Genomic DNA, 13,169 nt, shown 5'->3' with positions numbered 1-13,169 from the left:
TTCACCACAGCAATTTGGTTTGTACTGAGTTGTCAGATTAATGACACAGAATATCGCACTGGCATACACTGTATTTTTGGTATAAAAATTTCCCCAAACTAGAAAATTCGTGGTTTTACGGATGTTATTCTCTTGTATCCCATTCTCAAAGATGACACAGTTCCAGAAGTTTTGTTTTCGTGGTGATGCGTTCAGAGCTGTGTCCCCACTCCATGTCCGCTATGAACCATTTATTCTAAGTTATAACGTTAAGTGTAAAATAATGACCGGATTATTTCCAGATTTACAGTGCGTGGAGCTTTTTAAAACCTTAAAACCGTCCAGTCATTTGTTAGCAACAGGCTTACGAGAACCGTTCCATTTCTCATTCCCTGTAATCGCTGAACAGTGTTTTTGACCCAACCGCGGAGGAGAGAGCGGAGGGTTTCTGCCTGGGCTAAATGGTCAGAAGCGTGGTAAACAGAAATGGGCCTGCATATGCCTCATGAGCTTTTAAGTGATTCATACACTCTGACATTCATTTTTGCTCCTGCCTAAAGAATTTAATAAATATTCTTAATCCATTTTTGAGCTGAAAAAGTCTTTGTTACTGAACACCAAGTATTGTGTAGAAAACATTAAACACACAAAGATGATGTTGACGGGGCGACTGCGTGGCTCAGTGGGTTAAGCCTCTGCCTTCGGCTCAGGTCATGATCCCAGGGTCCTGGGATGGAGCCCCACATCGGGCTCTCTGCTCAGCAGGGAGCCTGCTTCCCCCACCCTCTGTCTGCCTCTCTGCCTACTTGTGATCTCTGTTAAATAAAAAAAAAAAAAAAAAAAAAAGATGGGTGTTGACAGTCTTCCAAGTAGGGTCACCTCATTCAATTTCTAAGATAATATCAAAGTTGAGCAAGCCGGATGCTCACTGGACCGATCAGTTACATACAAAGGAAATCTCTGCACAGCGCCATGCCTCTCCCTCCACCTCGACACCTCGACCCAAAGTAGCACAAGGACACACAATTACAACAACCACATGTGTGAGCAGGGCTTACCAAGAAAGCTGTATTCTATTATTGTATGAACCAAAGGACCAAACGAGCCTTACCCCTTTTAGGGGACGCAATTCCAAATAGTTACACACAGCAGAGCTTAAGGCCATGACTGCAATTTTCTTGTGTTCTATTGCAACGCAGGTAACCAAACTGGTTCACGCAGTGCTCACATCAGCCCGCGCCTCTGCCGGCACACATACTCTTCTCCAGGGGACGGTCCTCAGCGAATCAACACAGGATTGTATGGCGCCGGGACTCCTCCTCTCCAGATTCCGGCAGAGCTCACTTTCAAACCCTGGTCTCCCCAGAGTCGGGTCAGCAACCGCCGTGCGTCCTTTCCTGCCACCAGCGTACCGGGACATGGCCGGAGAGCTGCAATTCTCAAGTCAGAGGAGGGCAAACGCTTCCCGTAAAGGCCAAAAAGCCTGTGTTGCAAGTATTCAACAACTCTGCTGTTACAGAGCGAAAGGAGCCACAGACACGGTGAATGAACTCGTGGCTGTGTTCCAATAAGGCTTTACTTACGGGTGCAGAAATGTGAACTTCATGTAACTTTCACAGGTCACAGATATCCTTCTTTTGACTTTTTCAATTATTCAAAAAAAATATATAAAAACCATTCTTTGCGCGTGCGCTGCGCAGAAAGGCAGTGTGTTTTTCTGGCCTACAGGCCGTAGTTGCTCAACACCCTGTGGTGAGCCTCTTTTGAAGTCTCTCTTGCAAGCTCTGGGCAGGTGAGGTCCACAAATCTAGCTGTTGAAGTTTATGAAACCTACTGTTAAGCTGCTTCGTGTCTAATAACGTGCATCAGGTTTGGAAGAATCCTGTGTTCAAATGTGTCATGTTCCTGGTGACAAATCCTGGGTTAAGTCCAGGCATCAAGAATCTGAGACGACTGGTTCTTGGGTCTACTTAGGGTTTTATGATCACCTGAAATAAGACCAGCTTCCAACAAACCAGGTTCTTGGATGAAATGCTTAATGATCCTAGAATCAAGACTCTCACAGTCCTAGGATCCTTTGGCGAGATTTCAGAACCACGGATTGGAAGTGGACAAGGTAAAGGCTGTGGCAGGTCCTGTTCTCTGGTGCTTTTCTTCTGCGTAGGGCCTGAAATGTCAACAGACTTCGGAGCCATCTCTGTTTCATGCCCCTACTGCTCTCTCCATCCCAGAAGAGCTCACTTCTCCACAGCCTTCTTTCAAGTCGTCAGGGCTAGAAGGGGTTAGGGGTGCGGGGGGGGGGGGGGGGGGGAAGGGCTCACGATTCCCTAAGAGTAAGGTACAAAGGATCTGGAGTTTTTTCATCCTTTCTTTTCAAGCTTGGAATCCTTAAAAAGAGCTACTGTTGAGAAGGAGGGGAGAAAAAAGATTGTGCTCTCTCTTCTTGTTTTCCTGAAGCAGGAGTCTGGGATACGACGTTCACTGTAGGACTGGATTCCTACGGAGCGGAATAACAATTTCTAGATGGCGGGATCCGGACAGTGAATAAAAACCCATTTAGTGTGAAGTGGATCAAACTTTTGGAAGCTTTTTTGGACCCCAGTTGGAGATCTGTAAGGTTTACCCCAGTAAGCCCTGCCATCGAAGCCTCCAGGAACACACAATGGCTGTTTGTGTGAAGAATGCGGGCTTCTCAGTTTATAAACCCTTCAAAACAATACTTACTGTTTTCTATGGTTGGGTCGTAGGAGTCAACAAATTGGCCTTCAACAAACTGAATCGTCAATGAGGATTTCCCTGTAAGAGAGAGCAAAAGCTCAGTATGTATCGGCATAAAAACGGAACAAAAAATTTAATGCTAGTATTTTACCAACCCCCCCCACCTCTAACAAGATGAGGAGACGGAGAGTACTCGATCGGAACACACTCCTTTAATTAACTTCTGGGCAATTTCAAAAAGGAAATAAATTTCATGAATTTGCTTTATATGAGAGGAATTTAAGAAATTAAGCTACTACGAATTAAATGCTTTTGTCCCACTGACAAATATTACTGACCAATAAGCGCATCGTATATTCTGTTAAAAGGAAACACAATCCAAATTAGGGCTAAGTGAAGCTAATTTGCTCTGGCATCCCTGAAATGTGGATATCAATTCTAATACAGAAAATAGTAAAACGGGTTTTCTTTGGGCTCTTTCATATATGGCTGTTAGAAATGTAACCAGGTACAGCTTTTTAAGGGGGAACCTGAGAATATGGAACAGCAGTCTTCATTTAAAAAACTCCTTGAAGGCAGAGATCCTGTCTCAAAATTCAGTATCAAAGGCCTCGTGATGTCTGGCACAAAGAAGACAATTAAGAAATGTTGTGGACTTCACAAAATCACTGCTCATCATTGAGCCCGTGTGCTAAGAAACTAAGAGCTGGAGCCCTAAGTTCTCACCTCTTTGTTACCTGATTTTCCTACTCAAGGAAGGTAGGGACTAGGGCACTCCATACAGACAGCGCAAGAACAGTCTGAGAAATGACGGAAGTGGTCCTCCCATATCTCACCCCGGTCCCTTTCTTTTCTTATGCATTCTCAGAGCACAATTTTCAAAGGTGTTATGTTTTTAAAAGATTTATTTATCTGAGAGAGTGAGAGCGTGCGCGCATGCGTGAGTGAGCACGGGGCGGGGGGTGGAGGGGAAGGGCAGAGACAGGGAGAGAGAGTCTCAAGCAGACTCCCAGCTGAGCGTGGACCCCGACACGGGGCTTGATCTCATGGCTTTGAGATCGTGACCTGAGCTGACGCTTAACTGCACCACCCAAGGTGCCTCACCATTTTATCTCTAAGTAATTTCTACACCAGAGTGGGGCTTGAATCTACTCCCCAAGATCAAGAGTCGCTCGCTCTTCTGACTGAGCCGGTCGGGTGGCCCCTCAGAGCACAGTGAATTTTAAACACAAGCTCCACAGGCTTGCTGCGTCTCACTGAACTGCCAGCTCCCAAGATCTTCAGGATAGGGGCACCTGCGTGGCTCAGTCATTAAGCATCTGCCTTCGGCTCAGGTCATGGTCCCAGGGTCCTGGGATCAAGCCCTCCGTCGGGCTTACTCAGCGGGAAGCCTGTTTCTCCTCCCTCTCCTCCTGCTTGTGTTCCCTCTCTCACTGTGTCTGTCAAATAAATAAAATCTTTAAAAACAACAACGACAACACCACCACCCCAAAAGATCCTCAGGGAGTGAGGTTTGTACCAGGAACCTTCTGCCCCAGGGTTTAGGCTGCGGCTGCCTTCCTCTGGCCCGCGAGAGGGTAGCTGGCAGGTGGCACATTTTCACGACGAAGGCAGGCCCCGCACATGTAGAAATTAATGAATTAATAAGCCGGTTTAAGAGCAGAAGCTGTGGGGAGACAACTAGAAAACCCCTAAGTAGGCAGGCCCATTTTACTCCTCATGAGCAGTGAAACACACAGTTCGAAGTATTTCTGGAATTATTAAAACCTGAACTTGTTGTCTACAAAGCAGCCTCCGAGAGCTTCTGACAGTTACTCGTCACCTCCCCGCTTAAAATCCTCAGTGCGATTAGAATAAATCCCCGACTCCTAGCCAGGCCCACAACCCCAGGCCCTCCGTGCCCGGGCCCTGCTCTGCCCACGGCCCCAGCGTCTCTGCGGCCACCACTCCTCCGCCCAGACCCTCCCGGGCTCCACTCACATCCCTGTCCCTCTGCCCCGGCCACCTCCGCAGGGCTCCGCACATACGACTCACTTTGTCATTATTCTGGTCTGGGATCAGTCCCTTCCTCAAAGACACCTCCGCTAAGACCACCCCACGGCCGTGCGGCGGCGCGCCCCGCTCCAGGCATCTGTCACAGCCATCCTGCTTTGTTTCTTTCTAGTGCCTGACGTTATCCCACATTCTCTCCAACTCACTGGCCCACCGAGACCAGTCTGGTGGCCGAAGCACTGCAGATGCTCTCTTCCCAGAACAAATGAATGAAATGAAAACGTACGTGCCCTCAGGGCATGCTCATAAGTTCCAGATACTACACAAGCTCTCAATCCTATATACACACGTGCCCAGGAAACACTGTTCAACAGGATAAAGAAAAGGTTCTGTCCTATTTTTTTGGTTGCCTTTCATTGTCCTGCCCGTGCCCTACAGGAGGCAGGGGTCATCCAGGGGCTCACACACTGCGAAAGGATCGTGTTGCAAAGACAGCACATTACCTAGGCTAGCTCATACACAGCATCTGGCTTCAAATATAGCACAAGTATTTTATGCAAGGAAATAGCAAGGGAAAAACTTCTATTAAGTTGTTAGCAAAACTGAAAAATTCAAAGGAATAAGAAAATTCTTAATTTACACGGAATGCTGTGGTTCGAAGCCAAAGAAATTAGACCAAAGAGAAAAGAGACTTGAGGCTTCTGAAGAGACTTCCAGGCGCTCTGGCGCGCTTCCGCAGGCTTCCGGGGCTCGGCCGGCTTGTAAACGGGCAGAGGAAGGAAGAAAGCAGGAGGTGATTTTTCTCGAGATGAATGGGCAAGAGTTAACAAGGGATTAAAATGATTGTGTACACCTTTTCCAAAGTAGAACTGGATTAAAAATAGTGAAAGAAAGGAGTTAAGTATGGTCTACTCGGTAAGCCCAAGAGGAGGACAGGACACAACAGCTGTCAAGGACGGGCCTTGCGGCAGGACTCAAGGGATGGGGACAAGAATCTCTGCCCTTGTCACAAAAAACTGAAGAAAGTTACATTAAATAAGATCGCATGAGATTAAGTGCAACAATGGAGTTTTAGATAAACAAGTGGACGAAGTTTTAAAAATACAATTATTGGTACATATCAAAGAGCTCCTTGTCTGCACCATGAAGGGCAGAAATTTTCTGACAGGCTCAGTTGACATTTGACTTGAAAAACACCAAGAATCCTTCCGGCACAAGCAGACAGCGTGGCCCCACCCAAATCACAAAGCCGGGTGACAGCAAAGTCTCGTCTTCATGCATAACTGGGACGCCTGAATTTAAAAGCCTCGTCTTGGGGCACCTGGGTGGCTCAGTGGGTTAAAGCCTCTGCCTTCAGCTCAGGTCATGATCTCAGGGTTCTGGGATCGAACCCCGCGTCGGGCTCTCTGCTCCGCGGGGAGCCTGCTTTCTCCTCTTGCTCTCTGCCTGCCTCTCTGCCTACTCGTGACCTGTCTGTCTGTCAAATAAATAAATAAAATCTTTAAAAACAAAGCCCCGTCTTTAGGGAGAAAACTGGCTTTCTCAATCAGCTTGGTCCTAGGAGAAAGGGACCATCCATTAGGGGAGGCAGGACTGCGGAGAAGCCTGGGCCTCCCCTGGGTCTCTCCCCTAAGGGGAGATCATTAATTATTTAAATTAAGAAGGGACAGGAAGACTACATTTGCTGACATGACACAGCGGGGTATTTGGCTGTTTCCATTAAAAAGCAGAATTATTAAACAACCAGTGCTGAAATTTTCATATTACTCTTAGTCCACAAATCCCACTGTTCCTCATGTTCCCAGTCCTGGTTCTAACCATTTCTGGCTTTTGGGGATACCATCGTCCTCTAAAGCAGCAGCTTGGCTCTTAGGTCAGGCTTTTGTGCCGTTCACCTGCAGCTGCGAGGGCCACTGTTAGTGCACTGCTCGCGTTAGTGACGAGTGCACCGATGTACCGATGACGAGGGTGCCAAGGATGTTCTGTACTTGATCACAGTTAACAAGCCCCTCCCCCATTATAATCTCACACGTTCACTGTGGCCTTTGCGCTCATCAGATTCAGATTCTGGAAGACTAGCTATTTCCTGAAGGTGTTTCATCCTCTCTCTCAGTAGGCTCATAAATTAGTATAACCTGAGGGGATTTCAAATTCCAGATCAACTCTCTGAAGAAATGCTGAAGACAATACAGGAGTGATCTGAAACAAACTGAAAGGCAGCACTTACCCGATGCCTGTTATCACTGCAGAGAGAGGCACGGATCACTCCTTTTAGGCTAACAGTACTAAAAAGGCATGGAAACAATGTATCCCAGCAGCCCACAAATATTCTTCCGCCAGACTAAAAACCACCTTAACTTTAAAAAAATCCTACAGATCATTTTTAGTAAGTTTCTTCTAAACATCTACCAGGTAAACACAGCATTTACGTATTTCTTGCCAAGGATAATATGGCCAGTAAGTTTGTTCACCTGGTATTTTCACTTCGCAAGACACACCTGCAAGGCTGTTGACCGAACCGCTCACACTCGTGACTGCTGCAAAACAGGCACTGTACGGAAAACATTTTAAGAGCTTTCAGATTAATTCTAAACTAGTTGTAATGATTATTTTCTTTGAAGATTTTACGTATTTATTTGACAGACAGAGATCACAAGCAGGCAGAGCAGCAGGCAGAGAGAGGAGGAAGCAGGCTCCCTGCTGAGCAGAGAGCCTAATGTGGGGCTCGATCCCAGGACCCTGAGATCATGACCCGAGCAGAAGGCAGAGGCTTAACCCACTGAGCCACCCAGGTGCCCCATCATGATTATTCTTCTAAAAACCCACACTATTTTCATGTATTACCTCTCCCTCCCCTCCCCCAACCAGCACTCTATGGAACAGCTGACACGTTCCTTGTTCACTGGGACATAATGGGGAGGAGTAGGTTTCAATCTACCAACTAGTCTGTCAAATCATTTGGCGCAAGGGTCCACTGGGAACAGCGTGATGTATCTGGGACACAATCCATTCCGAGGACTGCGTTCCTTTTCACCTCAAATTCTGCACATCACCTTACGGGACCCTGCCGTCCACATATATAAGATGGTTTAGCTTCAAAGCGTCACCGGAATTGCCACTGATAATTCCCTCTATGCCACCTCGTGCGCATACCATGAAACACCGGTTGGTTGCCCCTCCCAGAAGACTCCCCCTCGTTCGCAACCTCCCTCGTACCAATCCCCAGCAGGACGGCACATTCTCCCAGCACCCTTACTTTCTGACTCCTGTCCAGGACATCTCTGGAAGCAACACTGTCAAACCAGGGGCTGTAACCCACCAGCTCATGAAATTAATATACTGAGCCATGATCAGCACGGTTTTTATTTTTTTAAATAAAGATTTTATTTATTTGGGGGCGGGGGGGGGGGGGAAGCGCGCATACAGAGGGAGAAGTAGACTCCCTGCTGAGCAGAGGGCTCGATCCCAGGGCCCGGAGACCATGACCTGTGTCGAAGGCAGCCGCTTCACTGAGCCGCCCAGACAGCAACACTGTTCTTAAAGAAAGAACACCAGAGCGGACTTCGAATAATCAAGTTATAAGGCGGCAGTCACAAAGGTCAGAAATACACGACTCTCAACGATCGTATCCTGACTCTCCAATCTCCACCACCTTTCACTTCCTTGCCCCGAGATAAATCACTGTTCACTACTATCTGGTCTATCCTCCAATTTCCTTTCTCTGGGCTCCTTGAAAACATCCTCTGATCTCAATCTAATCATTTGCCTTTGGTGAGCCTGTTGAGCTCTGCCGCAGACAAACCCTGCAGTCCTGTCCGTTAACAGCTATTCTCAATCTCTGGTCTTTCCAGACCCCCCCCACCCCTCACCCCCGCCGTCCCAAGGCTTTAGGAAGCCTCTCCAGAGAGGAGCAGTGAAAATGTGGTTCCACCAGCAGCATCCCAGGGTGACCTACTACAAATGCAAATCCTCGGGTCCCAACCAAACCCTCTGGGAGTATTAACAAGCTCTACCCCCGCACCGCCCCTTTCCACTGCACCCTAAAACTTAAGAAGCGCTGTCTTCAGGAAACAAAATTCAAATTTAACAGATCACCCTAGGTCACTTTTCTCTTCCAGCCTCCAGGATGTCCCCACAGCCTCTAGTTCCTGCCAGCAGCTCACGTCCTAAGTATTTAAAGAATTTTTAAGAAGAGCCAGGCACTGGGGCGCAGCTGTGCTTCCGAGGCCGTGCCTAACCTCAGAGATCACCTGCTGTGCCCACCTCTTATTCCCGCAAATGCTCTTCTGGCTCCTAGTGTTCTGAAGCCCATTTCTCCCCAGCTCTCCTCTAAATCCTCCCCCTGAAATAGCCGAGAACACATTCATGGTTTCTATTGCTTTACTCCATTCCCTGCGGTTGATGAACATTTAAATATATCCAAGCCAAGGAGAGAGGCCTGGAACAGACCCTCCCGTGCACCTTGCAAGGGGGCAGGGCCCGGCCCACACCTTGACTTCATGCTTCTGAGCCCAGAGCTGTGAGATGATGAAGGCCTGTCACAGCCTGCCATCTGCGGGGCCCTTCGCTGCCACCCCAGGAGACGAAGACACCTGCTTTGCCTTTCTATTTTAAACAACTTCATGATGATGGAATTCAGATACTATATAATGTAACCACTTAAAGAGCACAATTAACTTTTTAGTATATTGACAGGGCTGTGCCATCCTCACCGCAACCAATTTTGAAACATTTTCATCACTCCAAAAAGGAGCCCCATACCTGTCGGCCGTCACCTCCATTCCCCTGGGCACTCCCCAGCCCCCTGCAACCACTGAGCACCTTTCTGAGTCTGCTATTCAAAATAACTCAAAAGGAGCCCAATAAAAGAGGCAAGAAGACTCGAACAGACACCTCACAAAGCTCTACAAACTACCAACAGGTAAAGGAAAAGTTGCTCCTCTCCCTAGTCACTGGACAATTCAAACAAAACCACCACCATAGCATTAGCATGGCTGAGGTTAAAGCGTTCCAGGATACGGAGCATCAGGGAGGCTGGAACTCTCGTCTGTTGCTGGTGGGAGTGTAAAATGGTACAGATCTATTGGGAAACAGTTTGGCAGTTTCCAACAAAATTATACACTTACATACATGTGGCCTGTGCGACACTAGTCCGAGATATTTACCAAAGACAAATGACTGCGTGTCCACAAATGGTAAGAAATGGTTTCCACGGGGCGCCTGGGTGGCTCAGTTGTTAAGCATCCGCCTTTGGCTCAGGTCATGATCCCGGGGTTCTGGGATCGAGCCCTGTGTCGGGCTCCTTGCTCAGCGGGGTGTCTGCTTCTCCCTCTCCCTCTGCCCCTGCTTGTGTTCCCTCTCTTGCTGTGTGTCTCTCTGTCCAATAAATTAAAAAAAAAAAATCTTAAAAAAAAAATGGTTCTCACAGCTTTGCTCTTAGTAGTTAAATACTGGAAACGATTCACAGGCGACAGGAGAAACAGACCCTGGTGTAGCCATACGAGGGACTACTACTCAGCGATTAAAAAGAAACCACTTAGGCGTGTGACAACCGGATCAACCTAAAAACTATCACGTTTTTTGAAAGCAGCCAAACAGAGTATTCACTGTATGATTCCATCTACATGAAACTGTATAACAAGGAAAGCCAATCCACAGTGACAGGAAGCAGATTGATGCTTGCCTGGGAGTGGGGGTGGGCTACGAGGGAATGTTCTGGGGTGATAGAAATATTTTGTATTTTGGCGTAATGGTTGCACAGGTGAATAAATCTATCAAAACTCATGTAACTTTACACTTGAAATGCATACTTTATTATATTTAGATTATACATCAATAAAAGTTGATTTAGAAAAGTATAAAAAAGAGGAAGACATTTACTATTTTTCACTAAGCGGAACAGTATGGTGATTAGCTATGTCACCGCAGGCAGTTTTCCTGAGTCTGTTTCCTTGTTTGTAAACTGGAGATAATACCAGTCCCTACCTTCCAGATTGCTGTGAGGTTTCAATGAAAAAATACGCGTGGAAAAGCTGGTACATCGCAAGTTCTTGCTGAATGTCCCTATTTGTAGTAATACTATTAACTGCTCTTAAGACTAAAATAATCAGCTTGGGAGACAAAGGCATTCAATAATTACAGCTAATAAATTAATCTGTATTCTAAGAAAATGAAAGATACTAACAACTACTTCAGCTCAAACCTCAAAATAATGTGACAGGGGCACGTGCCTGGCTCAGTTGGTGGAGAGTATGTATGACTCTTGATCTCAGGATTTTGAGTTCGAACCCCAAGCTGGGTGTAGAGATTACTTAAAAAAAACAAAACAGGAAGTATAAAAATATCCCACTCCCCAGCAGTGAACTACCAACTGCTCCGTCATCCACTGCTGTGTAACAAACCACCCCAAAACTCAGTGGCTAATACAGACAGCCACGTCCTCTGTTCTCAAATTCTACAACCGAGGCGGGGCTCAGCTGGGCCCTCTGCTGGTCTGGCAGTCATTCCCTCCCCGGTGGCACTGGGGGGTAGCGAGCCTCAGCTGGGCTGGCTGGGCCTTCCATCGCCCACACGTCCTCCTCGCCTAGCACGCCCACGTGTTCCTTGTAGCTCCACAGAACACAAAAGCAGAAGCTGCTGATCTCTGAAGGAGTAAGGCCTGGCACTGGCCCACTGTCATCTCTCTGGCATTCTGTGGATTCAAGAGTGTCACAGGGACACGGCATGAATTCCAGGAAGGTCTTTCTCTGGGAACCACCAAGAGGAAGGACATCGACAGAGCAACCCAGTCTGCAAACAGCAGAAGGTGCAGTTATAAAGGGACAGCAACCTGAACAGATAGTCATAGAAAAGGCCAGAATAACAATGAACTGTATGAAGGTTCACCAATGTGTTCTCTACACGAAACGCAATGCCAATTAGATGCTTACTCAAGAACCGTACCCACTTCAGGGAAAGATGAGTGGTTCTGTTAACGGCAGGCTGTTGCTTTATTGAGGGGGTGAGGTGACAGGCATATACATCAGGGCCACCAAGGAAGCCTTCTGCAAAAAATACATTGACCTCACCATTCTAATTTAAAAAGGTGGTGCATGAAGAATCCTTGTATGTTCCGTGTTAGCCATGATCTTGATACATGAACCCATCCCTACAACATCTCCATCAGAGTCAGACGAATGCATGTGATGCAGAGAATCCAAAATTCAATTGCTCACCAGGACCTATGAGCCAGATACCGTTTTAAGAGTTTGTACATTTTCCTATGAATTATCTCATTTGTTCCTATGAGTTAACCAGAGCTGACATCATCTCATTCTTTCTCACACCCCCTTCCTGACTTTTAAAAATAGATGCTAGGTGAGAAAAAAATGAAGGTGTAATTATTATTACAACAAACATAAGACAGAATGACCGAGCAAAACTGGTTCATAGTTATTCCTCATTCAAATACTTCCTGGGTGCCCACTACTGCCAAGCTTGATCTACCAAACATACGCCACGGAGAATACAAGAGGTAAGTTTATAATAAAACATAAAGATTTAAGTTACATAAATGGAAGAATTTTATTAACTGTCAGAGTTATTAAACTAAAAGAAAAACAAAATTCTGCCAAGAAAGGCTATGAAACTATCTCCCTGAAGAGTTTTAAAACAGGAGATCCATTTCCCTGGGATGATTCAAAGACACAGCCTAGCCGGAAGGCAGGGACAGACATGATAAACTGCAGGAAATTCAGTGTTCAGCAACAATGAAGAAAGAATTTTGCTACACATGTGGCCAAAAGTGGAGAGAAGCCCCAGGTCCGGGGAGGAAAAGGGCTAGGGAAAAAGCTAATGAGATAAATTCTCAAATTACAACACAATCTTTAATTTATTAAAAAGCACATAGTTTAAGACTCATCAAAATGAGTAATAAGAAATTAGAAAAATGAAAAGAGATAGTTATCAGCACAAATGGTTACTTATAAAAATTATTTCTTCAAAAGTTCTTTAAGACTCTACAATGATCCATTTATGACCACCAATTCCCTCCTCCCCACTTCCGTGCTGTCCCACGGTGGGGAGCCAGTGGGCAGTGGACACTTGAAACGTGGCTGGTCCCGAGACGCATCATACATAATGTAAAACATATAAGATATCAAAGCTTTACATTAAAAAAAGTGACAATATAAAAAATATTCAACATACACTGAAATAATATTTTGGACTTACTGGGCTAAATTAAACATATACTTAAATTATTTCAACTATTCCTTCTTATTGCTTTATGTGGTTATTGGAAAATTTTAAATTCCCTAGATGCCTTGCATTGTATTTCTGATGGACAGTGCCACTCTACGCCATGGTTTTAAGGGTACAGGGAATATCCTACTTGTATAGACTTAGCTGCCTACCAAAAAGACTTCCACAGTTTAAGAAATGGAAGCTATGTCCATTTTGTGTGTAGTCCAATATTTTAGGATAATAGTCATCCAGAAACA

The 13,169-nt window shown here is 46.0% G+C and overlaps 1 protein-coding gene across 1 annotated transcript in view; it reads right to left on the bottom strand.

Moving 5' to 3' along the window:
- RHEB (Ras homolog, mTORC1 binding) overlaps positions 1 to 13,169 on the bottom strand; it is a 43,317-nt gene that overhangs the window by 17,223 nt on the left and 12,925 nt on the right. Inside the window, exon 2 of the mRNA XM_032305094.1 lies at positions 2,704 to 2,775. Within this exon, the coding sequence (XP_032160985.1) occupies positions 2,704 to 2,775 (72 nt within the window). The remainder of the gene's footprint in view (positions 1 to 2,703; positions 2,776 to 13,169) is intronic.

Source organism: Mustela erminea, chromosome 11 (assembly GCF_009829155.1).
Source record: "Mustela erminea isolate mMusErm1 chromosome 11, mMusErm1.Pri, whole genome shotgun sequence".
Classification (NCBI taxonomy): domain Eukaryota; kingdom Metazoa; phylum Chordata; class Mammalia; order Carnivora; family Mustelidae; genus Mustela; species Mustela erminea.
The sequence above is the reverse complement of the archived record's forward strand: the minus strand, read 5'-3'. Positions and strand labels throughout refer to the sequence as shown.